Below are 24574 nucleotides of genomic sequence, written 5' to 3' on the forward strand. Positions count from 1 at the left end.
TAGAATACCTGCAAGGCTCTTTGTCAACCCAAATCAGGATTAGCCTAATTATATCCTAATTGGGGTAAATTCATATATTCAAGCTAGTTAACCAAGAATGATGACAATATCTTGGTTAGAAGGCAACTCTGTCAAGCTATAGCATATATAGCTGTTAATGCACCTATCATGACTATAAAAGTAAAACAAAAAAAAGTATTAAAGACCAGGCATCTTTGCAATTCAAGAAAATATCCATTATGTTGGGAGAGCTTTTATGAAAACTCAGTTAAAATTAAACTCCTATAGTAGATATTTTAATACTTATAGAGTCTAATCATTATTGAACATTTTTCTTCAACTTTCTACTTTTATTTGTATTTGAATTTTTTTCTATTTTAAAACCATCAAATAATCTCTAGGTAATATAAAATGGGTATTGTAAATAAATATCTTAACTGTGTGTGAACAAGAATATTTGTTATCACTCATATAAATCAATGAATAAATGTTATGTGTTATATGCATTTGAAAATGACAATCTCAAAATAATTCTGGTTTTAAAACCAATTTGAATGCTAAAACTCATCAAAAATCATCAACCTGGGGCGACTGGGTGGCTCAGTCAGCTAAGCCTCCAGCTCTTGACTTCATCTCACATCATGATCTCACAGTTTGTGAGTTTGAGCCCCACATCAGACTCTGTGCTGACAGCATGGAGCCTGCTTGGGATTCTCTCTCTCTTCTGCTCTCTCTGCCCCTCCTCCACTCATGTGCTTGGTTTCTCTCTCTCTCTCTCTCTCTCTCTCTCTCTCTCTCTCTCTCAAAAAAAAAAAATCAATAAAATTTAAAAAAGTTTTTTTTTAAATCATCAATCTTTCTGAGTATCTCTCTCCATCACTTCATTGATCAATGAAGTAGTATACCCACCTAATATTAGTCATTTTTCTAACATACAAAATATATAAGGATTTAATTTCAAGTTAATAATTACACAAATCAAGAAGAAATTAGGGGATAATTATTTAAAATTTTGGTTATGAACTAGGTAAATATTCATAGGTAGATAAATATTTGAGGTGAATGAATAAATGAACAAATAATAAAAGATAAGATGTCACAGTTACATTAAAGGAACTAACAAAGACCTCAAGTTAAAAGGGGGCAAATGTTTAAGAGACATCTGATTGTTTAATATATGAAACATAATTTTTCCTATTAAGATTAGATAACAGAAAATTCTGCTAATGAGGGCACAAATACAGCTTAAAAATTATTTCCTGGATAACTGATTTTTCCACATGGCATTCAATTTTATTTCATTTGTTAAAACATCTGTAATACACAGAACAAAAAAAGAAAGAAAGAAAGAAAGAAAGAAAGAAAGAAAGAAAGAAAGAAAGAAAGAAAAGCTAGTCCTACTTAAATCAAAATAGGAAATAATAGTGGTGTTTAACGATATGATCAAATGCAGCCTTGTTTTCAGTTCCCATGGAGCCCTCATACATCTCTGCAACAAAGACTTTTCTTTACATGCCTTATGCAAGAAAAGCTCTATTAAATAAAAGAATGAAATTTGGGCACTTGTTCCCCCTCACATATGTACTGACAATTCCATTACTTGTGTCAATTTCTAATGCTAGACAAATCCCTGTTACTTGTGTCAATTTATAATACTAGACAAATTCACACAGGGTCTTAGACATGTATAAAAAGGGAGAATGGAAGAGCTACTTGACTGCTTAATGCTATTTATTCTTTTAATTCCAGAATGGCATCAAATATCAATCATTTCTATTATCTTTTGTGAAAATGCTTTTAGTGAAAAGGCAGACTCCCACTGCTTTCTTTTCAGTAGTAAACTGAAACCATAAACTTCTCTCAACTTAAAATCATCCCAGTGTGATCATATTTGTTAAATAAGTTTTCAAAACGAATCTGCCATCATTATTACTCCTGTTTTATTATTTTTCATTTCCTTCATTCAGAAAGAGACAAAAGATTATCCAAATGCTTGTCACTAATCTATTCAATATCCCCTCCCTCCTTTTCAGATTTTTTATCTGTTCTTTGAAACTTTATTAACTTTTCCATTAAATCTTGAGTGTGTATACCTGAAAGGGCTTTTCTTTTCTTTTTTTTTTTTAACGTTTATTTATTTTTGAGAGAGAGAGAGAGACAGAGCATGAAAGGGGGAGGGTCAGAGAGAGGGAGACACAGAATTTGAAACAGGCTCCAGGCTCCGAGCTGTCAGCACAGAGCCCGACGCGGGGCTCGAACTCACAGACCGCGAGATCATGACCTGAGCCGAAGTTGGCCGCTTAACCGACTGAACCACCCAGGCACCCCATGAAAGGGCTTTTCAACCACAGTTGATCTTTTTATTCCTTCACTACCTTTAGGACTTAATTGAAATGTCCTTTTCTCCTTCAGGATTTGTCCTTAAAGTAAGAATCTACAAATATTTCATAATTATACAATTGATCCTTGAAAAATGCAAGGTTTGGGGGCACTGACGCCCCACACAGTCAAAAATCTACATATAACTTTTGACTTCCCCCAAACTTAACTGCTAATAGCCTTTACCAATAAACAGTTGATGAACATATATTTTGTATATTATATGTATTATACAGTGTATTCTTACAATAAATTAAGACAGAGAAAAGAAAATTAAAAGATAAAATACATTTACAGTACTGTAAACAATTCTCATATAAGTGGACCCAAATACTTCAAACCCATTGTTCAAGGGTCAACTGTAATGTGGGGGGGAAAAAAGTGTCTTCTGATTTAGAATGTGAGTAAAAGGGTTAGTCCCCACATCATATAGTAATAAGAGAAAGCAGAGAGCAATGAAAAAGGAATGCCAGAGCCCATTTGTATACATTGCCTCAACACATTGTGAATACCTAAAGTTGCAAATCTTGATCTTTATTATCCTTCCCTTCAACCACAAACTCCTACTGTTTCAATTAACTTACTCTCTCACTCTTATCATCTATGATGCCTCTGGTCCTTTAATCCTTCCTATTAATAATATAAAAACTAGCATTCATTCACAAAGTATTCTTCACTATTTTATTTATTCTTCCTAACAGTCTGAATTATTATCCCCATTTTAGAGATAATGAGACTCAGAGAGACTTAGAGACTCACCCAAGATCACGCTGCCAGGACTTCTGATATCAGGATAAATGGAGATATTGGGTGCTTTATTCTTATCTTTTTTTAAAAAATTTTTTTAACATTTATTAATTTTTGAGAGACAGAGTGCAAACAGAGGAGGGCCAGAGAGAGAGGGAGACACAGAATCTGAAGCAGACTCCAGGCTCTGAGCTGTCAGTAGAGCCTGATGTGGGGCTCGAACCCATGAACTATGAGATCATGACGTGAGCCGAAGTCAGATGCTTAACTGACTGAGCCGTCCCGGCGTCCCTGCTTTATTCTTATATCAATCACATACATTATAGAAAAAGATACATAAAATATTAAAAGAAGAAAGTATATCCATCCTAAAAATAAGAAGGTAAACTTTTGGAGGACCATAAATTATGCAGGAGAAAACTGTGTTCCATATAATGAAATGGTGAAAGCTGGGAAGAGAAGTCCAAAGAAAACAAGCTCCCAAGTTCTCCATCTGACAGGTTATAATGTCCATTGCATATTCTATCAGTGGTTCCAACCAAACTTTAACATATGTTTCTATACTTCCCATAATATGTGCTGTCTAAGCAGAGACCATAGTGTTTCAGGCAATCTCAGCTGCATAAGGAATGCACAATTAACAATGTCCAAGTGTTGGAATAGTACCAACTCCATGAAAGACTACAAACTCAGTAAAGGTTAGGGAAGGGTCAGAGACTGTAGAGAATTCAAACTGTAATTTTCAAATAAGTAAAATTAATACACTTAAATAACAGATTATTGTCTATATGAAAGAATAGGTACTTATGAAAAACAAGCAACTAGAAATTCTAGAGCTGAAAAATGATAAATCTGGGACTTAAATATTGGTCTTCTGCTTCCAAGTTCCATATTTTCTCCTCTGATATCATAGTTAACCCCAACAAAGACATACAGGTGCATATACATGCTTTTGCTTATTTATGTAGCTTCCTCATTACTTTGTCTTGATATATAGTCTTGACCTCATAGTCAATCAGAGGAACCTGTTATTCTCTTGTCTCCACATCTTCTCTGCACCTCGCAAATTCCTAATCTTATGGTTCTCAACCTTAGCCGCATACTGAGAGATATGTGGAAACTTTAAAACTAACAAAACAAACACTATAGCCACCCTAGATGAACTAAATCAGATCCTCTTGGAGTTGGACTCATACACTGATATTCTTTTTAAAACTTCCTTACATCATTCTATAAGAATTGCTTGTTTTTTGTTTAAGAAAGGGCTATTCACTAAATGTGTGCTTTCCCCTTCCATAGTACAAGGTGGTCTCTAGGAAGCAGCTGCCTAGCTAGAGAGTCATTCTCCAGCATTGCCTATACCAAGGTAGGGCCGGGTGATTAATTCTCATCATTAGAATGTGAACTGAAATAATGTATTTCACTTTTGAGAAAGGAAGTTTCTAAGAAGCAGTGTATATTCTTTGTTCTCTCTTTTCCCATCTGTTGACTAGATTCAGGAGATTGCAAGAGTCTAGCAAATGCAAAATCACAAGATGGAAGGAGCCTAAATCTGTGAATCACTATTTAAAGTTATACTCCAACCAAGTCCTTTATCATCATAAAACTGCTGAAAAAAGATTTATTATAAGTCTCTAAAATTCTGAGGTTTGTTTCATCAGCTAGAGTTACCCTGATCAATAGTGGAATGGGTACCTTGAAGTGGGGTGCTGCTGTGATAAAAATCTCAAGTATGTGGCATTACATTTGTGATCAGGAAGCAGGCATCAGAAAAATAACCACCAGAGGCTGGGTAATTTGGAATAGTGGTAAAAAATATTCTGTAAATATTACCTTCAATAATTTGAACAGCAGACCAAATACCTATAATCTTGTAGCTCTATAGCAGTGTTCTCAAGTGGGGATGATGTGGCAGGAGCACATTTGGCACAGGCTGAAGACAAAAGGGAAATGCAAATTTCAGTTATTTTTCAAGACCAACTCAATTGTTTCGACTCCACTCCTCCTATCAGATTGTGCTTCTTTATGTCACATCAGAATTGATGAGTCCTGCCTTTGCATTCCATCAGCATTGTAACACTTAATTCACTCCTTTTTCTGCATCTTTCTCTCTATTGTAAATATCTTGAAGTGGATAGTCTTATCCATGTATCCCATACATTGCCTAGGACACGTCTTATGCACAGAAAAGTATACATTTAGGGTTTGCTGAGTACACGTTTGCTGAATGTCTACTACTCTGCAAAGCATTGATCCTTGATCTTATAGTATTAACAGACACAAATCACGAAAACCATTTCACAATATACTACAAGTCTCATGGACGCTAAGGCCTTACAGATACAAGTTTTCACATTAGGTGTCCCCAGTGACTGCTGCTCACCCTTGGGCATTCTTTCACACCCAACTTCTAATTGCATGAGACTAGTTACTGTGTGAAGTTGCCAGCTGCCTAAAATGGGGAAGACAGAGTACATTTCTAAGGAATAAAGTTGGTGTAAAGAGTACAAATGATGGTCTTTTAAGGAGGTGAGGGGTTGGAACATGATAAACTAATTTTGATACTTGACTAGCAACCAGGATACCAGAAACAGAAACTACTATGGCTGCCTGTGGGACCAAATGGTCAGAAGCAAAGGCATGTGTATATATCAGGAAAGGCTAACTAAGAGGACAGAGATAAGAAAATAATGACCTATTTTGCTATTTCAGACCAAGGAAGATGAGCTTTGTTTAGCATTCGATTAAAAAATTATTTTAGCTCCTTAGCCCACCTAGGTAGCTCTGACATTAGAATGCTAATAGAGTTTACTACAGTGGGGAAGCAAAGCAACAATTTTAATTTCCCTTCCAAACTTAAATCCTGCTTCTCAACTGAAGATACAAATCTGGACTTCTGAAAACAGTGACTGGAGGTAGATTTGGGGTCATAAGCACGCAGGAAAAGGAAATGGATAAAGTCACTCAGAATCAGTAAAAAAACAAGAACAAACAAAAGCTTAAAATGTAGAGGGTATACAAAGAACAAGCCAGTGAAGAAATGAGTAAGTAAAATAAATCATGATGGTCTCCTTACACAGTCCCTATCACATCATGTTGGCTGTTTTATATGAGATTACAATCGAAACAGATAGGTTTGTATTGTTTTGTTTCTCAAATACCATTTTCCCACATTAATTTCAAGATCTTTAAGGACAAGAACCATTCATCCTCTTATATTTTCCTAAACCCACCACCCCCAGTAGTCTTACGCATATACTAAGACTCTACCAATTTTTGATTCACTAAATTTAAACCTGGCAAAGAATTCTACTTCACTCACCAACACCCACCAAAAGTCCAAATCTCTCGTAAAAAGCAAGTTCCTAATTTACTTTATCAATACCTACAGGTAAAGCTACTCCCACAGAATTCTTGGCTACTAGGAGTACGGGTTTAAAGAAACACTTTAATGTACAGGTTGGTTTTCTGAGAACTGTTGTTGTATCAAGACTCATCAAGGGGAAAACCTGGCAAGACCAGTAAGAAAACTAAGTCTGTGGCTAATTTCTTAGTGGAGAATGAGAAAGCTAAACACACAGTACATTAAGGGAAGAGGAATTGGGAACTAAGTATTGATGACTTTGGAGCACATACAGGAAGTACCCAAATAGCTTCTGTCATCATCCACTAACCATTCCCAACTACTGATCACATGCATTTAACTTGGCACTGACTTTTAACATTCTATAAAAAAAGAAAAGCAGAGATTTCAGGGACCATCTATGAATGAGCTGCACACACTACTAAGCCTGGGACTATGATGCTGCAATACACATCATTACAAAATACACCTCACTTTAGCCCACATTTCCTTTTTCCTTCTCTAACCAACTCCTCTTGTATTTCAACCTATCCTTCCTTCTTTCCCCATATCATCTCATGTCTCCCCCTTTGATCTGTATGGCTCTGAGTGCATACATACTCATGTGGTTTTGATAGTAGCAGTTTCCAGTATCTCTGGTCCAGTAAGACTTCTATGTTGGTATAATACTGTGTCCACACCTCAAATTTCTTTGAGATTGTCTCATGAACTAAAGAGAAATGTTTGGAAGAGCTGTTTATTTTCCCAATGGTGGATTTTAAATTAAGTGAGAAAGACTCCTTAGTGAGCATGGCTAACCCGAAATCAAAAGACAGATGATCCAAGTTCAAATGCTATTAGGTTGGAGATAAACAGAAATAAAGCTACAGAGTAGTGAAAGAGGAAGACTAACCCATGAAAGAGTAAAGGAAAGGTCAGTTGCTGCCACAAGTGCACTGGAAAATAGAGAAGTAAATTCAGACATCCGTTACAGGTCTGGAGGGAGGTTGGTGGCAAGAAATAAAATTTGAAGACTGGAAAGGTTAAGAGGTTAGCCTAGGTTGAACAGTACAAGTGGAGGCTTTGTCATCAAATACCTGGGTTTAAATTCTTAACTGTAGCCAAGTGATTTTCAGCAATTAAGAGTATGAGCTGAGCAACAGTATTTCCACCATAATTTGAGGGTTATACAAGTACATTGTTTAGAACATAACATGATATTCAGTAATGGGGAGATTTTATACTTATGTTTAAGGATAAAAGGGTCTAAAACAAACTGTAGCCTACCCATGTTGCCAGCTTTTGGAAAAGAGCAAATAGGTATAAATCTAAAAAACAATAGCAGTCTCTCACAGGCTAGAGAAAGAGTCACAAGATTCACACTCAAGGCCACAAAACAGTGAACCTTTTACTAGATATTAAAATTTAGAACCACACAGTTTAACAGTAATGTTAATTTTACCACTAGGTGGCAATGATACAGCTGAATTTCACTGACAAGATTAATTTTAAAAATTGAACAAACCCAGACAGAAATTCCAAGAAGCTTTTATACATATTTTCATGTTAGAAAAATGAAAAATTCTTTTATATACAATTTAATTTATAGCAGAATGTATAATTATCTAATTCAAGATGTATGTTAACTTCTGATGCTTTTTTTCCTCTGTGCACTGAGGCAATTCATGCAATAATTTTTAAACAGTTCTAATCACAGAAGTCTTTTTTAAAAAATTGACATATATCATGAAGATAACAGAAATTAGGGAAAGCTAAATCTCTTTGAAGTCTTAGAATTCTAAGAAAGGCACTATAAAATGCAAAATATTTTAATAAAAAAGTTAAACCTTTAAAAAAATAACTGAGAGAGGACATTTTATTTTTTAAGGGCCAAAGCATGAAATAATATGGTGACTCACATTGCTTTTAAATTACAAATTAAACCAATATTCATACGTGTAAAGTCTTTTCAATGTGTTGAATAAACATTAAATTTACTAAGCAAATTTAGCAAAATTCTGACTTAATTTTGCTAATGGATTCTGGAATAAATACCTTTTTACAACTGTCAAAAGAGTAAGTCATGAAATTCCTTAAAATTCCTTAAAATTACTTTCCGTAATTATTTCTGCTTTCTTCATAAAACAGGTCTCAACCTATGGCTTGTTAAAAATAATAACAAAATTTATTCTTTCATTTCTTTTTCTTTTCATATCAAATAAAAAGGCATGATAAACTTTTTCAAACTACAGACATTTCCAAGTACACAGTAAAAAAAAAACATAAATTCCCAAGATTCTCCCCCACATATAAGGTGGGAGTTCACACCACCACATGTAACATTACAAAATCTGTACTATAATTACATGAATAAATAATTACCCAATTCATAAGACCCAATTAAAACAAGCCTATTTATTCCCTTTTCATAAATAACCTAAAGTTCCCCAAATTTTTAATTCACAGTTTTCTACAAATAGATCAGAATATCTCTTTTATATATCAACTTTCAAGTAGTTTTCTAATTTAGTAATCAATTCCTATATTTACTTCATTCAAGAAAACTCTCCCCCTCTTGCTACCTAAACAAACGCAAGAGAATAAAAGTATGATGTCTAAGTTATTTTTATAATTCATAGATCAGATTCCTCATATTGGACTTCACTTTAAATTATTACAGATCACCCCGAAATCTAAAATATAGGTATTTCTCATTCTGTCAGTGTATACAGATACACAAAACATAACCATTCAAGATGTCACCACAAAGTAAGATTACTGTGGTAGCCCTCATAAACCGAACTATAGATTTCAGGAAAGTGCTCAATCTGTTCCGTTGTCTATAATTTTTGTTAGAAGTTTTAGGAAATGCCACTGTAATAGAAGGGATAATTGCAGGTCTACATGTGTATAGGTAATTTGTATCTATACAGAATCAGCTTCCAGTTATCTGTACAAATAAAGGAAGAGACACAGGATGCAAAACACATAATCCTCCAGCCACTTCAGATACATTTTTGTATCTCTATTTCATAGGACTGTGTCTGAGAATTGAGAACACAAAGAAAAGTAAGCCATACTGCAGAGACTGAGTTACAAACACAATTACCAAAACAATGGTAACAATGAAATGCCATTATTGACTTGAATTTGTCATCTTCTGCTTATTTCTGATGGTGGCTCGAAGTTTACGTATCACCAGTTTATCGGGCAGAATCATATCACCTTGCTGTTCTAGATAATCCAATAAGTTTTCAGTCCATTGGAGAGCAGCTGCATGATTAATATGCTTCTCTGGAATCAGTTCTATTTCCTCCTCCTCATTTTCACTAGATTCATCTGTCTGGCCTTGTGCTCTTCTGATGATTTCACTGTCAGTTAACACTTCATAGCCTGGTTCAGTACTGTCCACTTCAAGCCATTTTTCGATGTTCTCAGTAGTCACATTTTCCAATCCTTTGGTATGTTGTAAAATGGTGGCCACAGTAGCCACAGAAACATCTTCTTCATCAAAGTCCAAGCCTTCTTTCTCCTCTATGGTAGGAAGAATCTTCTTCCATGCTCTGCTAATGGTAACTGGCTTTACTAAATTCCATGCCATTGCTATTTCATAAAGTGCATCTAGCAGAGTTAGCTTCTTCCAGAATGATTTCAGGTCATTACCTTCTTCCAAGTTGTTCTGAAGAAGACCTGCACGATAATTTCTCTTCATTGTCGCTATGACTCCCTGATCTGAGGGCTGGATCAATGAAGCCACATTAGGTGGTAAATACTTAGCAAATATTTGGCCATCGTCTGACCTTAGGACGTTTTCATTTGGATGTGTTGGTGAATTATCCAACAAGAGCACAGCCTTTTCCTGTAGGCCTTTAGATCTTAAGTACTCTCGAACTTGTGGCACAAAGATCTTATCAAACCACTGTCGGAAAATGGAAAGATCCATCCATGCACCTTTTTGGCTGAAATAAGAGACTGGCAGGTTTGAGGTGTCAGTTGACTTGAAAGAGCGAGGTTTCTTTGCTTTCCCCACAACACAAAGTTTCAGTTTATGTAAACCTGTTGCATTGGCACAACACATGATAGTGACTCTTTCTTCAATTGACTTGTGCCCTGAGACAGTGCATTTACCTTTGATCACAGAAGTCCTGGAAGGTAGGCATTTCCAAAAGAGTCCAGTTTCATCAGCATTGTAGATTTGTTCAGGCTGTAAGTTCTCTCGTTCAATAAAGTCTCGGAAGTTGTTACAAAAATCTTCCACAGCAGTCTCATCTCCATTTAATCTTTCATTTCTAATGTTAATCTCTCTAATGCTGTGCCGCTGCTTAAAACGAGTTAACCAACCAGCAGAGGGGTTAAAATCACCATCCATGCCCAAAGCATAAAAAAAGAACTCTGCCCTTTTTGCACAAATTGGTCCAGATATGGGATTCCCTTTTGCTCTTTGCTGGTTGAACCATTCTAGCATTGCTCTATCCAGTTCCTCATACATAGATGGCTTCATAGATTTCCTCTTGGCAAGAAGACTTGTGGAATCAGAGCTGCTTGCATAAGTTATAATCTTTTCCTTATTTTTTCTTATATCCCGAACTGTTGTCTCACCAATCCCATAAATCACTGCCAGTTGTTTGGAAGAACCTCCGTCTTCAAGTTTTTTTATTATATCAAGCTTATCTTTAATAGTTAACACCACCCGCTTCCGTTTCCCAGACATGCTGAGGCTGTGGGACTCAGGCCCTTGCCCCACACTCACACTGAAACAATCTACAAAATCCTTCCTTCTTTCACACAGACCCACTTGAGCAGTCTTAGAGCCTCAGTCTTTCAACCTTACCAGGAACCTGGTGACCCTGACCCCGTCCCTGGACGGGCTTGGCCGGCAATGAGACGGCAGAGGAAGATGAGAGGGAAGGAAGTTTGAGGGAACAGGCCTTTAACTTAGATGGGCAGTAGAGGAGGCCCCAAGTCACCGCGGATAATCCGGATTACAAACATTTGTTTTATTCCCCCAGTGGCCGCGATAAAGACTATAACTCCATCGTGACCACAAACCTCCTTCAAGCCCTGATCCAGGGTAAACACGTCCGTCACTAGCCCCTGCCACACCCCAAAGTTACAGCAGAGAGCGGAAGAGCCACGGAGTCGGGGACTAGCCCCTTTCCCCAAGGGAACGGCTACGTTTGATTGCTTCCCCAGCAGCCAACCCCTTCCACCGCAAGCCACACTTCCCCGCGCTGGGCTTAGCTTGGACAGTCCTCCCGGCCCCTCACAGCCCGCCGGGCCCCTCTCCCCACCTCAATTGGAACCAGGACCCGCACCGATCCCTGACTAACGCGCGGCGACCGCTCCTCCCCCAGCACGCGCTCCCGGAAGATGCCCCCTCCCGCCGCCGGCTCCGCCCCCTGCTCCTCCCAGAGGCGGGACTTCCCCTGGTCCCCGGAAGGAGGAGGAGCGTGGCTAGTCTGGAGAGGGTACCTGGGGCGGAGGCAAAGGCGGAGGCAGAGGCGGAGGAGCTTTGAAAGGTGAGGGCGCGGGGGCGGTGCAGGGCCAGCTCGGGGCGGGGACTCGCTCTCGCTCAGGCTGCTGATGGCTTATGAACTGAGCCGGGGAAGCCGCGCCTCCCGGCAGGCGGGGGAAAAAAATTCCCGCGGGCGCTGTCCGGGTGGGTAGGACTAGCCCCTTCTGCGTCTTTCTGCACTCCCTGCCCCCCTGGGCTGAGCTGCAGTGGGCCCGGTGTTTGTTTCTTCCGCTGTGGGGAAGTGGGCGGGACTGGTAGTGGGGAGCTGGAGTGGTGGTTTCGCGGGTTTCTGGCCTTTCCAGACCCTTGTTGGTTTTCTGGGTTGCGGAGCTCCCCTAGGGCCTGGGGGTTTGTGTCGTCCCGCGCACGTCATCGTGAAGTTCGGTCTAAGGGTACGGTTTCCCAGCTACCGTGCCCCTCTGCCCGAGGCAGAGTAGCGGACTGGTGGGCGTGCTGCGCTGGCTACCTGCGTCCCGTCAAAGAGCCAGGTTTGTAATCCGGAAAATGACTCTGGTGTAAACTGCAGAGATCCTTCCTCTGCCACCCATCCCTGCTGGAGTTAGAGAACCACCTTCAGTGTTAAAGATTTTAATGAATACTGTAGTTGTCCCGGATGCGAAACTGGCAGGATTCACTCTGCGAAATTGTGGAGCATTGGCTCGTGATTCTAAAGGGGCGAATTATCTTTCTCTCTGTTATCTTTCCATTTCTTATTTCTGTCATGTTGTGCTGCCCTGTTTTCTACCAGTGGAAGAACTGTGATAAATGTATCCACAGCAATGTGAAAAGAACGTAATCAGAATTATAACACTGTAGCCCTTAAGTCATGTATTATGCCGGGTTATACTGGTGTTCCCAGTAATTTCATCAGGTTGTGAGCTCCGTGGAAGCAGAGGCCGTGTTGATTTCTTCTAGTAGCGCCACGCTCCGAGTCTGTGCTGGCATTCAATAACCATTTCTTTGGCCTCTTAAGGTTTTCTCTCCAAACTATCATATAAAAGGAAATGTCAGAGAGGGGTGTTGTTTTACAAATAGGAATGCATCCCTTCTGGTGAAATTTCAAGTAATGCCTGGGGTTCCATTGCTCTTCAAACCTTAAAAATGTAAACTGTCACCTGACAGGGCAAGTGATTCCTAGAATGAATCTTTTCTTCAGGATAAATTAACCTCAAAGCCTAGGCTACACGATATTTCCTTTGATGAGAAATTCAAGTAGCATCATCAAGTACCTTTGAGTTGTAGAATGACTGCGTGAGAGACAACAATATGGATTTTTACCTTTAATCTATATTCTTTGGCAGACTGCATAAGCTATGTATATGCTTTTTTTTTGGTTTTTGTATATGCCTTTTGTGTGATATTCACACAGAAGCACAAAGATGTGATCGTATTGATCTTCTTCATTTATTTAATGCTTTCTGTTTGGAGTTTCTTTGTTTTTCTCTTTGCCTAAAGGTAAGGTATTATTAAAGAAGCTTGATTAAATTCTCATTTCAAGAAATTGAGTGTATACTCAGCATATAAAGAAATTACATCCATTGCATGGATTCTTTTTTTTTTTTTTTTTTGAGTGAATTCTGATGACCCAAGAGATGTCATTTTCATCAATCTAGCTTCACCTTCTCATTTCTCTCCTCAGGTTCAGTTCATTCACCCTTTCCCTCTGTCATCATTCTTCCCTCCCCAGCTAACATTGTAAAAGTATTCATAATTTTAAAAGAGAAGCCAAGCACATTTAAATTATCTTCTTTTTCAGTGACAGCAATTTTGAAATATGAGGAGAGACCCTGGGAGTTTGGCAGTTGGCCACATGAGACTTGATTTATTTAAATAAAATTTGTTTCTTCAAATATTCAATACTGCAGTTTTCCAAAATAATTTTTTTTTCTCCTTAGAAACTGACTTTTTGAAATTTTTACTTTTGGACTCAATGGGGAATCCTTAAATTTTGTGATCAATGTCATCAATAAGATGGTAGAGGGAAGTCACAAATTTTCATTTCTTTTACACATTCTTTTCTTGCCTATTGGATGGACAATTTCCAGAAGTTACTGGCCTAACTCACGTGCACTAAAATTCTGTTACTATTTAAAAAACACTGTTTAAAAAAATAGTTTTTTTAAAAAGCATGTTTGTAAACTCTAAACTATTTTGGTTTCTTTGATTCTTTTTTTTTTTTTTTTTTTTAAATTTTTTTTTTTATTTTTTTTTTAATTTTTTTTTTTTCAACGTTTTTATTTATTTTTGGGACAGAGAGAGACAGAGCATGAACGGGGGAGGGGCAGAGAGAGAGGGAGACACAGAATCGGAAACAGGCTCCAGGCTCCCAGCCATCATCCCAGAGCCTGATGCGGGGCTCGAACTCACGGACTGCGAGATCGTGACCTGGCTGAAGTCGGACGCTTAACCGACTGCGCCACCCAGGCGCCCCTCTTTGATTCTTTTATGAAACTAAAATTTAGCATGAATGAGAGATAAAATAATGACTTTTTAAAGGCATGGTTTTTACCACCTTGTACAAATATAATATTGGCAGCAGTCATTGTGTAGCACTGGACAGGAAATCAGGAGAACTGGTTTCTAATCCCTGCTCTGTCACTAACAAGCTGTATGATCTTCGGTAAGTCATTTGAACTCTGCGTATTTGGCTTTGATATTTATAACTGAACGTAGATAATATCTTCCTTCTAGGATCATTGTCAGGATTTAAAAACATATGAAAATGCGCTGAAAAATTACTATACATATAAGAGTTTTTAATAGCTTAACCATATGCAGTCAGATACTTTTACAGTGTCACATTGTTAATCATTTCTACTGCTGTTGTAGAAGCCACCTATTGATAAGATAAATGTCTTTTGACATGGTATAGTTTTGTGAGATAACCATCTAATGTACATGAAACTGCTTTTGCATATTAATAAAATCATCTTTCATTTAATGTTCCTACTGTTCACAGTTGCTTTAGTGTATCTACTGAAGCCATATTTGTCATTTGTTTTCATAAATGTTTTCTCATTCCTTCTCCCAGTTCAGATTTATTAGAAAGACATTACAGTGTAATGCACATGCATGGTTTATGCAAATTTAGCTCTATGTGCTTAAAAAAAAAAACTTATTTGTACTATATGGCTTCACAATATAAGCTGCCCAGTTTGGTGCTTAAACACACACACACACACACACACACACACACACACACACACACAAAACACCAATAATAGTAATCTATTTACAACCAGGAGAAGAAACTGGATGGACCTGCTGTGAAGCAGTATGATATATAGTTTCAAGAGGAATATAGAAATTTTTAAGATAATTTTGACTACACAATTCTCATCTTGGCTGATTTTTAATATAAGCCTTCTGTAATTTGCAATCCAAGTGTAATTTCAACTAAGAGAATATTTTGTGTGTTGACTAAACTTTGTTAGATTGCGGTTACAATGCTCGATCTATCTTGTAGTGGTTACTGTCATAAGATCACATTTCAGGGGCACCTGGGTGGCTCAGTCGGTTGAGCATCCAACTTCGGCTCAGGTCATGATCTCACAGCTCCTGAGTTCAAGCCCCGCGTTGGGCTCTGTGCTGACATCTTGGAGCCTGGAGCCTGCTTCGGATTCTGTGTCTCCCTCTCTCTCTGCCCCTAACCCACTCGCATTCTGTCTCTGTCTCTCTCAAAAATAAATAAACATTAAAAAAAGTCACATTTCAGCCTACACTATAAATTTCTGCTGTATGATCTTAGAAACCACTATGCTGATTTTATATGAGATATGACCATTTTAGAAACTGTCACGTTGCCTTTAAACATAACAATTTGTACAGTCAAATGAGTGATATTTCTCCCACTTATACCCCTGCCTGTCCAAAAAAGGAATCATCTTGGAAAGGTATAAACTTGATTCAGTGATACTGCCGTTGCTCAAAATATTTTGGCATTCTGTTTTTGGATTTACCTTCAAAGTTACAGCATATTTAAAAAATATATCTGTAATGGTAATTAATGTTCAAGTTTTGAAGTTGGATTTCATTTTTGGAAGCTGCTAATAGTCCCTTATAACTGAGACAAATGAACAAAATGGGTATTTAAACCACTCTTTGGGATAAAAAATGGAGCGTGGTTCTTTTCATATTTTTATGTATTTTCTGATACTAAGTTTTATAGAAATCTCCAAGAATATTTTATGCCATAGTGTAAATATTGGAATAATTAGCCACATAAGGTGATTTCTTTGAAGGAGATAGCACTCAATAGAGTACTGAAGTTCTTATACATGTATTATGAGGTCAGTTTCATTACATTGTGATCATATGTCTATTTTCCTTAGCAACTACAAAAGTTCATATGTGTTAACTGTTTTTCTAGTTACATTACTTATCTCTAATTGTTCCTTTATTATATACTTGTGGCAATTTTAGTGGGGTTCACCCTTTTCTGAATCAGAAACTTACAGTATTTATTTTCTTCCCAATATCATGCCCTGCTTCACCATGAAACTTTATTTTTTCACCCAATTTTGGATTGTTAATGTTTTTTATTGGATTATATTCTGTCTTTAACTTTGAGTGGTTTAAAGCCATTGCCATTTTACTAAAGTATATAGAAGCTGCTGTCTTAGTAGATAGGTGATCTCTTAGTTTTGCACTGCTATCTTTTGTCAGCTAGTACTTTATAACTTTCTTCCTATAAATTTTTGACCCTTTATGTTATAATTCATGTCATTTCTGTTTAGAATCCTTTGCCTAAGGATGAATGACTCTGGTAACCCCACCCTGTTTTTCTATAATTGTCTCTCTTTTTTCCAGCATAAAGCCTTTCTTCACACCCTTTCAGTTGCACTTACTTAACATACCATGTTCTCTCTCAGTGCCAGAGTTTTGACCTTACCATTTTTACCTGCCTGAAATCCCTTTTTCTGTCATTCTTTTTGTCGAAATATAACCAGTCCTTCAGAAGTCTATCAGATCATATCTGTGCAGTTAAAACTTCAGTGAAGCATTTGCTATACTGTTCTTCCTGCCTCTTTATAATTTTATTGCAGTTATTTTTATCTCTCATTTGGACCAAATGAATACCTTGCATTTTTCTTATTATATCTTTGTATGTTCTACCCATGGATGATAATCTTCTGGAGAACAGGACCACGGTTTTTCTGTGCATCCCTTTCAACGCAAGATACAATTCACAATTGATGTTCATTACAGTTTTTTCATAGCTGTTCAATAAATTATTTGTTGAATAACTGTTCTACCATCTTCACTCAGATATTTTATGTGATTTATACTGTTGTGAACCATTTTATAACACCAAATAAATATAGTTTACCATAAATGCATTCATTGTTGTGATCTGGTTATCATTATTATATTCCTAATAACTTTATTTTGTAGAAGCTTAAGTGAAAATGGTACATGTTAGAAGACACGAAACAAGGAAAAATTCTAAAACTCAAGAGCATGAGCAGAAATCTCGAGTTGATTGGAGGCGGACTAAAAGAAGTAGTATTTCACGGTTATTTGATAGTGATGAAGACCTTGACAGTGATGAAGAGCTTGACAGTGATGAAGAGCTTGACAGTGATGAAGAACTTGATAGTAACAAGGGGTTCGATAGTAATAAAAACCCCGAAAATGAAAGAAAACTTAGATTAATTGAAGTTGAGAGTGAAGGTAGTAGTAACTGTGAGCATCTCATGAACACTGGCAACCGTTCAACATATGAAGAAGAAAATAACAAAAACAAACCTAGAAGTTCTGACTCACCAGATCATGAAAAGCATTCCAGTCAAGAGCATGACGATCTCAACAAACACACTGGACAGATAATAGAGGAGGATTTAGAAGAAGAACACATCAAGCGAGGGAAGAGAAAAAGGATCTCCTCTGTTATGTACGACAGTGATGAGAGTGACAGCAGTGATATCCTAGTTCGAAAAGTAGGTGTTAAACGTCCACGTAGAGTGGTTGAAGATGAATGTTCTTCAGTAGAGATGGAGCCAAAAACACCTGAAAAAACTTTAGCTGCAAGAAAGCGAGAACAATTCCAGAAACTCAAAGAACTCTCAAAACAAAGATCTCGTCAGAGACGCAATAGTAGTAGAGATTTTGAGGTGTGTTATATTCTACTGGTTTTGTTACTGTTTTTAAATATTTTTTTCAAAGTATTTAATTTTTATAAAAAAGTACTGAGTCTGTTCTATTTCTCAATTCTTGAATTTATTTTTTTTAATCAAGTATCCTTGAACATGTTTGATTGCACTGTTGTGTCTAATATAATTTGTTTTATCATGAGCCTCAGTTCATCATTCTGTTTTAAAATTGAAAGACTGTTTAATATGGTCTTTCCTCTTTTTAACTTCTACTTATACTCTTAATGTCCATTTTAAACATTTTACATCATTTACCGAGGTATATTACCTTCTTACTAATTCGAAAGTTCGACATTTAACATGACAAGATTTTTTTAACCTTAAAATATGAAATTAATTTCCATGGGTCATTGGTTTAAGATTTAATCTTTTAATTTTATATCCATACTGACAATTTAAAAGTACAAATTTACTGAAAGGTATGTTCTAATTTAATCAGGACTCTGAAAAGGAATCCTGCCCAAGCAGTGATGAAAGTGATGAGGAGGAGGAAGAAGATGATTATGAATATGATGAAGATGGAGATGATTATATTATTGATGACTTTGTAGTTCAAGATGAGGAGGGTGATGAAGAGAATAAAAGCCAGCAAGGAGAAAAATTGACTACATCACAACTGAAATTAGTAAAACAGAATTCTCTTTGTAAGTTAAATATCAAGAAATTGTTTTATGACTTGCTCTAATTGTAGTATTATATCAAGTATCAAATTAGCCTCTTAACTATCATGTTCTAAGTCATTGACTGGGAACTATGGTTTTATTTTTAGATAACTTTGTCACTCTGATAACAGTTTATTCTAGTAGTTTCAGGAACCCTATACACTCTTAAAACTTATTAAGGATCCTGAACAGCTTTTGTTTCTGTGGGTTATAGTTATCAACATTTACCATTGTAGAAATACAAAAGAGATATTTAAAATATATTTAGTAATTAATAGGCTTTAACAATAAGTTTGTTACATGTTAACATAAGTAACATTTTATTTTATTTTATTTTTGAGAGAGAGAGGCAAAGTGAAAGCAGGGAGGGGCCGAGAGGGAAGGAGACACAGAATCAGAAGCAGGCTCCAGGCTCTGAGCTGTCAGTACAGAGCCCAATGCAGGGCTTGAACCCATGAACACAAGAACATGACATGAGCTGAAGTCAGACCCTTAATTAACTGAGCCACCCAGGCACCCCAACATAAATAACCTTTTTATTAAAAATAACTATTTTCAAAAAAATAAGAATGGCATTGTTTTACATTTTAATAAATGTATTTAATATCTAGCTTAATAGAAGGCAGCTGGGTTCCTATACCTGCTTGTGCATTCAGTGCATTTTGATGTTTTGATTGAAGTAGATGAAAACAGTTTTGCTTCACACAGATAGGTAGCTGGAAAAGGGAGAAAGATTTTAAAAGTATTTTTAAAATAATGTGGATATTCTTATTTGTCACTACACAATTAAACGAGTGATTGTTTCTTAAAGGTTAGTTGCAATATGGAATCTGAAACCATATAAATGAACTTTTAGTACTCACTTACATTGCAGTCCATTAGTCTGTCTTGCAGTTTGAATGGATCTTTTACCCATATGTGATTTTGTAACATCATGCATTAGTCATTTGGAAAATACTGATTCACTGCGTTACGTAGATCTTCCAAATGTTGACACATTTCATTATATGATATTTTTGAAATCACGTTTGTTAATATTACCACCAATCCCATCAGAATTTTTTTTAGGTATGGGGAAGCTGTCAAGTTCACAGTAATAGCAGATACAAGTTTTCTAAAATTCTAACTTCTATAAAAATCTGTTTCTTAAACCTTTGGTAGTAAATACTGTTAGTTCTTGAAATTACAGATTTCCTTTGCTCATTTTTGAGAAAAATACTTAACAACTGCCTGAATATTGTTTGTCAGTTCATTCATTTTCTTCTTTTCTTCCTTCCTTTGTTCCTTTCTTTCTGTTTCTTCTTCTTTTTTTTTTTTTTTTTTTTTTTTTTATGTAAACTCTCGGCGCAACGTGGGGCTTGAACTCACAACCCTCAGATCAAGAATTGCATGCTCTACTGACTGAGCCAGCCAGGCACCTCTGTCAGTTGCTTTCTCAAGTAAACATGGTGTTTCATGATAAATGAGGGTTTCTCAGCTCCCAGTTCAGTTTTTCAATCATATGCTGTGTGGAATGCAGCATAGGTGCCCTATGCCTACCTCCCATTTCATCCCATTGAATACTCAAAAGATGTATATTTGAGACTTAATAAAATTCATAGTTTTTACTACTTCATCAAGGACATTCTTAAGTAAACGTAGCTTCTTACTGAGTGTATAGCAATGAATCAATCCTACAGTGGTTATTTGTGGTTTGCTTCTACTGCCATCATTCATGTTAGGGAGCCATAACTGCTTTACCCATAGTTCCTTTTGTACACATCAGTGAAAAGGTCAACATGGTAAAAACAGCATGCTTATCTTAGTGTTACTGTTTTGACCTCATAGATCTCCTTGAATGGACTTGGGGACTTCCAGGTGTCTACCATACTTTGAGAACCATTGGTTTTATCAGGCCTATTGAAGTATCAGTGAAACTTATCAGAGATTGGAAATTAGGATTCTTTTCATACAGTTAATTAAACCATAAATAATAGGATCCTGACAATTCAGGGTGTCTCTAAATGTGCATTTTTCTAATTCCTATAATTGTGCATAAATTTGAAGATTGTTTTTAAGGTGTTTTACAACTCTGGTAGAAACAGGCTGTTGAGTGAATACATTTTTATTTTTTTCTTCAAGAGTGCATTCTTTCTGATTTTTTTTAAATGGGCATATTTACTAAAATTACATGTAATGTGGTTCAATACCAATCTCATGATTTATAATAAAATGGTAGATTGAGGTATGAATAAAATTTCAAGACATTTATCAGTGATAGAGATGCCAGTGATAGGCATCTATATTTTGAAAGTCAATGACTATTTTCCTTACGTCAATAGTCACTTGGTCACTTGCCACTTGGACACTGAAAGTTTAGGGAAACTCAATTAGGAGATACCCCATCATTCTGGATTATAATATCTAGAATGTGATAGAACATTTGCTCAGTGATACCCATTCATACCTACTCCTGCTAATTAATCAAAATCAAAATCCAGCATGGGGGAACTATTTTTAACATCCTCTATCCTACATCTATGTGTTTGTTTTTTTAAGGGACAATTTTAGATTTACTGAAGAGTAGAAACTACAGAGAGTTCCTATCTAACCCCTCTCACACACAGATTTCCTATATTTAACATCTTGGATTAGTTTGGTACACGTGGTAAAATTGATGAGCTAATATTGATACGCTATTATTAACTGTACTTCATAGTTTATCTCCGGGCTCACTCTCTGTGTTGTACATTCCATGGGTTTTGACAAATATATAATGATGCAACAGGTATCCATTATTACAATATCATACAGAATAGTTGCGCTCTCCTCAAAATCTCCTGTGCCCTACCTATTCATTTCTCCCACCCTCCCCTGAACCCCTGGCAAACCACTGATCCTTTTAATGCTTCCATAGTTTTGCCTTTGCTAGAATGTTTTATTGTTGGAATACACAGCATGTAGCCTTTTCAGATTGAATTTATTCACATAATAATATGCATTTAAGTTTCCTCCATGTCTTAATGTGGCATGATAGATTATTTCTTTTTATCACTGAATAATATTCCATTGTATGGATGTACCACAATTTGTTTATTCACCTGCTGAAGGACATGTTGGTTGCTTCCAAGTTTTGGCAATTATGAATAAAGCTGCTATAAATATTCGTGTGCAGATTTTTCTATGAATGTAAGTTTTCAACTCACTTGGGTAAATGTCAAGGAGCTCTGTGCTTGCTTTTACTACTAAGTATCTCCAACTCAGAGAGATGAATCTTATTTTTTATGCAATACATTTTATCTTGTATGTTCTTAATGGTAACTTCTGGCTTTATCATTACAAGTTGTCTTTTCTCGACTTGTAACCATATTCATGCCTTTCCTCCCTTGAATTGATATGTTTCATTAACCACTATTCTAAATTTTATCCTTTGTCAAGTTTCCCATTAACTCTATGCCCCATCCAGTGAAATTGCTCTCATTAAATTTAGTGATTACTTCCTAGGTGCCAAAATATTTTCCAGTTCTTATGCTAACTTGGTGTTGTTATGTGCTTTGCCACCATCAATTGACCACCCTCCCTTTCAGAAAGTTTTCTTTTTAGCCTCTGTGGTCTTGTCTTCCCTTTATAATATCGCTTTCCTCTTTTTCCACTTGCCACGTAAATATTGATGTTTCTAAAGGTCATCCTCAAATTCCCTTGTTTGTGTTTCAGGCAGTCTCTCTCCCATAACTTTTGCCTAGTATACCAGCAAAAATTCCTAAACTTCTATTTCCAGCACGGATTTCTCCAAAGCCTAAGGCACATTTTTCATCTTCTTATTGAACATTTTCACCAGTGTCTTTCAGATACCTCCAACTCAATCAATATGTATAAAACTAAATTATTGACTGGTAACATTACGGAGTTTTGGGGTGGTGTAGAACTTAATTTTTGTTTATTTATTTTGGTTGTTGTGGTTATACAACTTTATGCATCATAGAATTGTACACCAAAAAGAGTGAATTTTGTGCTAAAAAAAAAAAAAAAGTAAAAATAAAGGGACCCAAGTAGGCATTCCCACTCCAAAAAATAACCTCAATGGCTAATCCACTTCACTTCTCTTTGCATTTTTCATTCCCTTTAAAGTTGATGTTATATTGTAGGAACTTATTGTTAATTCAATGGATGGATGATTAAGATAAATATATTGACTGAAGGCTCCTGGGTCTATACTTCAAGACAGAGAAATATAATTTCTTAAAACATCATAGAAAAAAACCCCATATACTTTAGAGTGATAAATTATGACTTGTTTTTAATACTTATCAATGTTTATACCATTTACGAATATAACAAAATTAAACAGGCAGTTTTCAATTTGTCAAGGGATTATGTTCTAGAGTTGCTGTAGGTTGATTCTTACACTTCAAAAATATATTTTCTCATTAGGGTAATAACCTATATGATGAATGATCAACACTACTCTATGGCCTCAGGCTGTAATTAGGCTAGTATTCCCAAATTAATTCTCCCCCCAACCTCTATAAGAACACTGACCACTCCTCATAGTCAACATACGATCACTATTTGGGAGAAACATTTTCTAATTCCAAATTCAGTACTCAGGTGAGAATCACAATCAGTGGCCTATGCAATTGTACATTTTTGAAGAGAACAGTTCTATCTAGAGGAAGACATTTTGTCACTTTCTCATGTGCCATTTGGCTCTGAGAGATGCATCTGTAACACCTCAAAATAGTGCCCTTTCCTGCTACATGGTTGAAGCCATTGAAGAAAATCATGGTCTTTTTTTCCTTCTCAGAAATTCCTGTATTTCTCTAAATTTATTTTGAGACTGCAGCTCCCAGAAGAGATATTATAAAAAGTAGAGAGATTGACCGGCAATGGTCCATTGCATTCCAGACCTACAATGTTCACACACTAAGAATGTTATCCACAGAAAGAGAGGAATAATCTTCAGATTTGTGGATACTGACGATTATATTATTTTTCCAGTTCTATCACATATTCAGAGTGACAGAAAACAAAGTATAGACAGAAGAGTACATCTCAGTCTAGTCATCTACTGTCTTGCTGGATAAATACTTGCTAGAATACTGGAAATTAGATTAGAAATGAACATTAACTTAGTCTCCATGTAGCTATTAAAGAGAATAATTCTATCAACATAATGCAGTGTGTGCCCGAGAACAGTCTTGTAGGCATTTACATTAAATATTAAATCCTAGAACTTTCCTTCTTTTGTACAATAAGTAAAAAGTACCATTGAAATCATATTGTGGCACAAGGGAAAAGTAACGTTGCCCTATAAAGACTTGGAGGAAGAAAATATCTGTGAAAAATGTTTCAGAAGAAAATTATATCAAGCATTGCTTTGCAATCTGTGAAAAACAAATAGAAACTCATAAAAAGAGAACAATTTGAGATGAAATAGGGCTAAGATAAGTTGCCAGAGAATTAAAAATATAAAGTCAGAAGTAAAATCTATATTGAAAGATGTAAAAAACTGAATTAACAGTACAGAAAATATCATCAATGATATATAGGTTAAATCCAAGAAGTTCTTTTGGAATAGAGAAAATGAAAACAGTTCTGAGGGAGAAGATAATACATAAAGGAATAGAAATGATCCTATTTCACAAATTTCAAGGGGGGGGGGCGGAAATGCAGAATAAATGGAAACCTAAAGGAAGAAAATTCTATAGCTTTAGTGGGATACGTAAAAGATTTGAAGTGCTAAGAGATATAGCATGTTTCTGGATGGAAGGACATATGGAAATGTGAACTGAAAGGT

At 36.3% G+C, this 24574-nt stretch overlaps 1 protein-coding gene and 1 long non-coding RNA gene across 9 annotated transcripts in view; one reads left to right on the plus strand and one right to left on the minus strand.

The window, feature by feature from the left end:
• Positions 1-12052, minus strand: part of LOC122483182 — a 53278-nt gene extending 41226 nt beyond the window's left edge. The window contains exons 1-2 of the long non-coding RNA XR_006297322.1: positions 11942-12052; positions 4960-5059 (exon numbers count right to left, since the gene is read on the minus strand). This is a non-coding gene — a long non-coding RNA (uncharacterized LOC122483182). The remainder of the gene's footprint in view (positions 1-4959; positions 5060-11941) is intronic.
• The window catches only part of CCDC82 (coiled-coil domain containing 82), a 34960-nt gene continuing 22269 nt past the window's right edge, over positions 11884-24574 (plus strand). Inside the window, exons 1-3 of one of the 8 annotated variants that reach the window (XM_043579885.1) lie at positions 11884-11988; positions 17379-18097; positions 18576-18780. In XM_043579885.1, coding sequence (XP_043435820.1) covers positions 17393-18097; positions 18576-18780 — 910 coding nt within the window. In that variant the 5' untranslated portion in view covers positions 11884-11988; positions 17379-17392. Of the gene's footprint in view, positions 11989-12027; positions 12129-12158; positions 12473-14442; positions 14605-17378; positions 18098-18575; positions 19209-24574 lie in introns of those variants that run through there. The other 7 variants (XM_043579887.1, XM_043579881.1, XM_043579886.1 and 4 more) reach the window with 7 other exon arrangements.

Source organism: Prionailurus bengalensis, chromosome D1 (genome assembly GCF_016509475.1).
Source record: "Prionailurus bengalensis isolate Pbe53 chromosome D1, Fcat_Pben_1.1_paternal_pri, whole genome shotgun sequence".
NCBI lineage: Eukaryota > Metazoa > Chordata > Mammalia > Carnivora > Felidae > Prionailurus > Prionailurus bengalensis.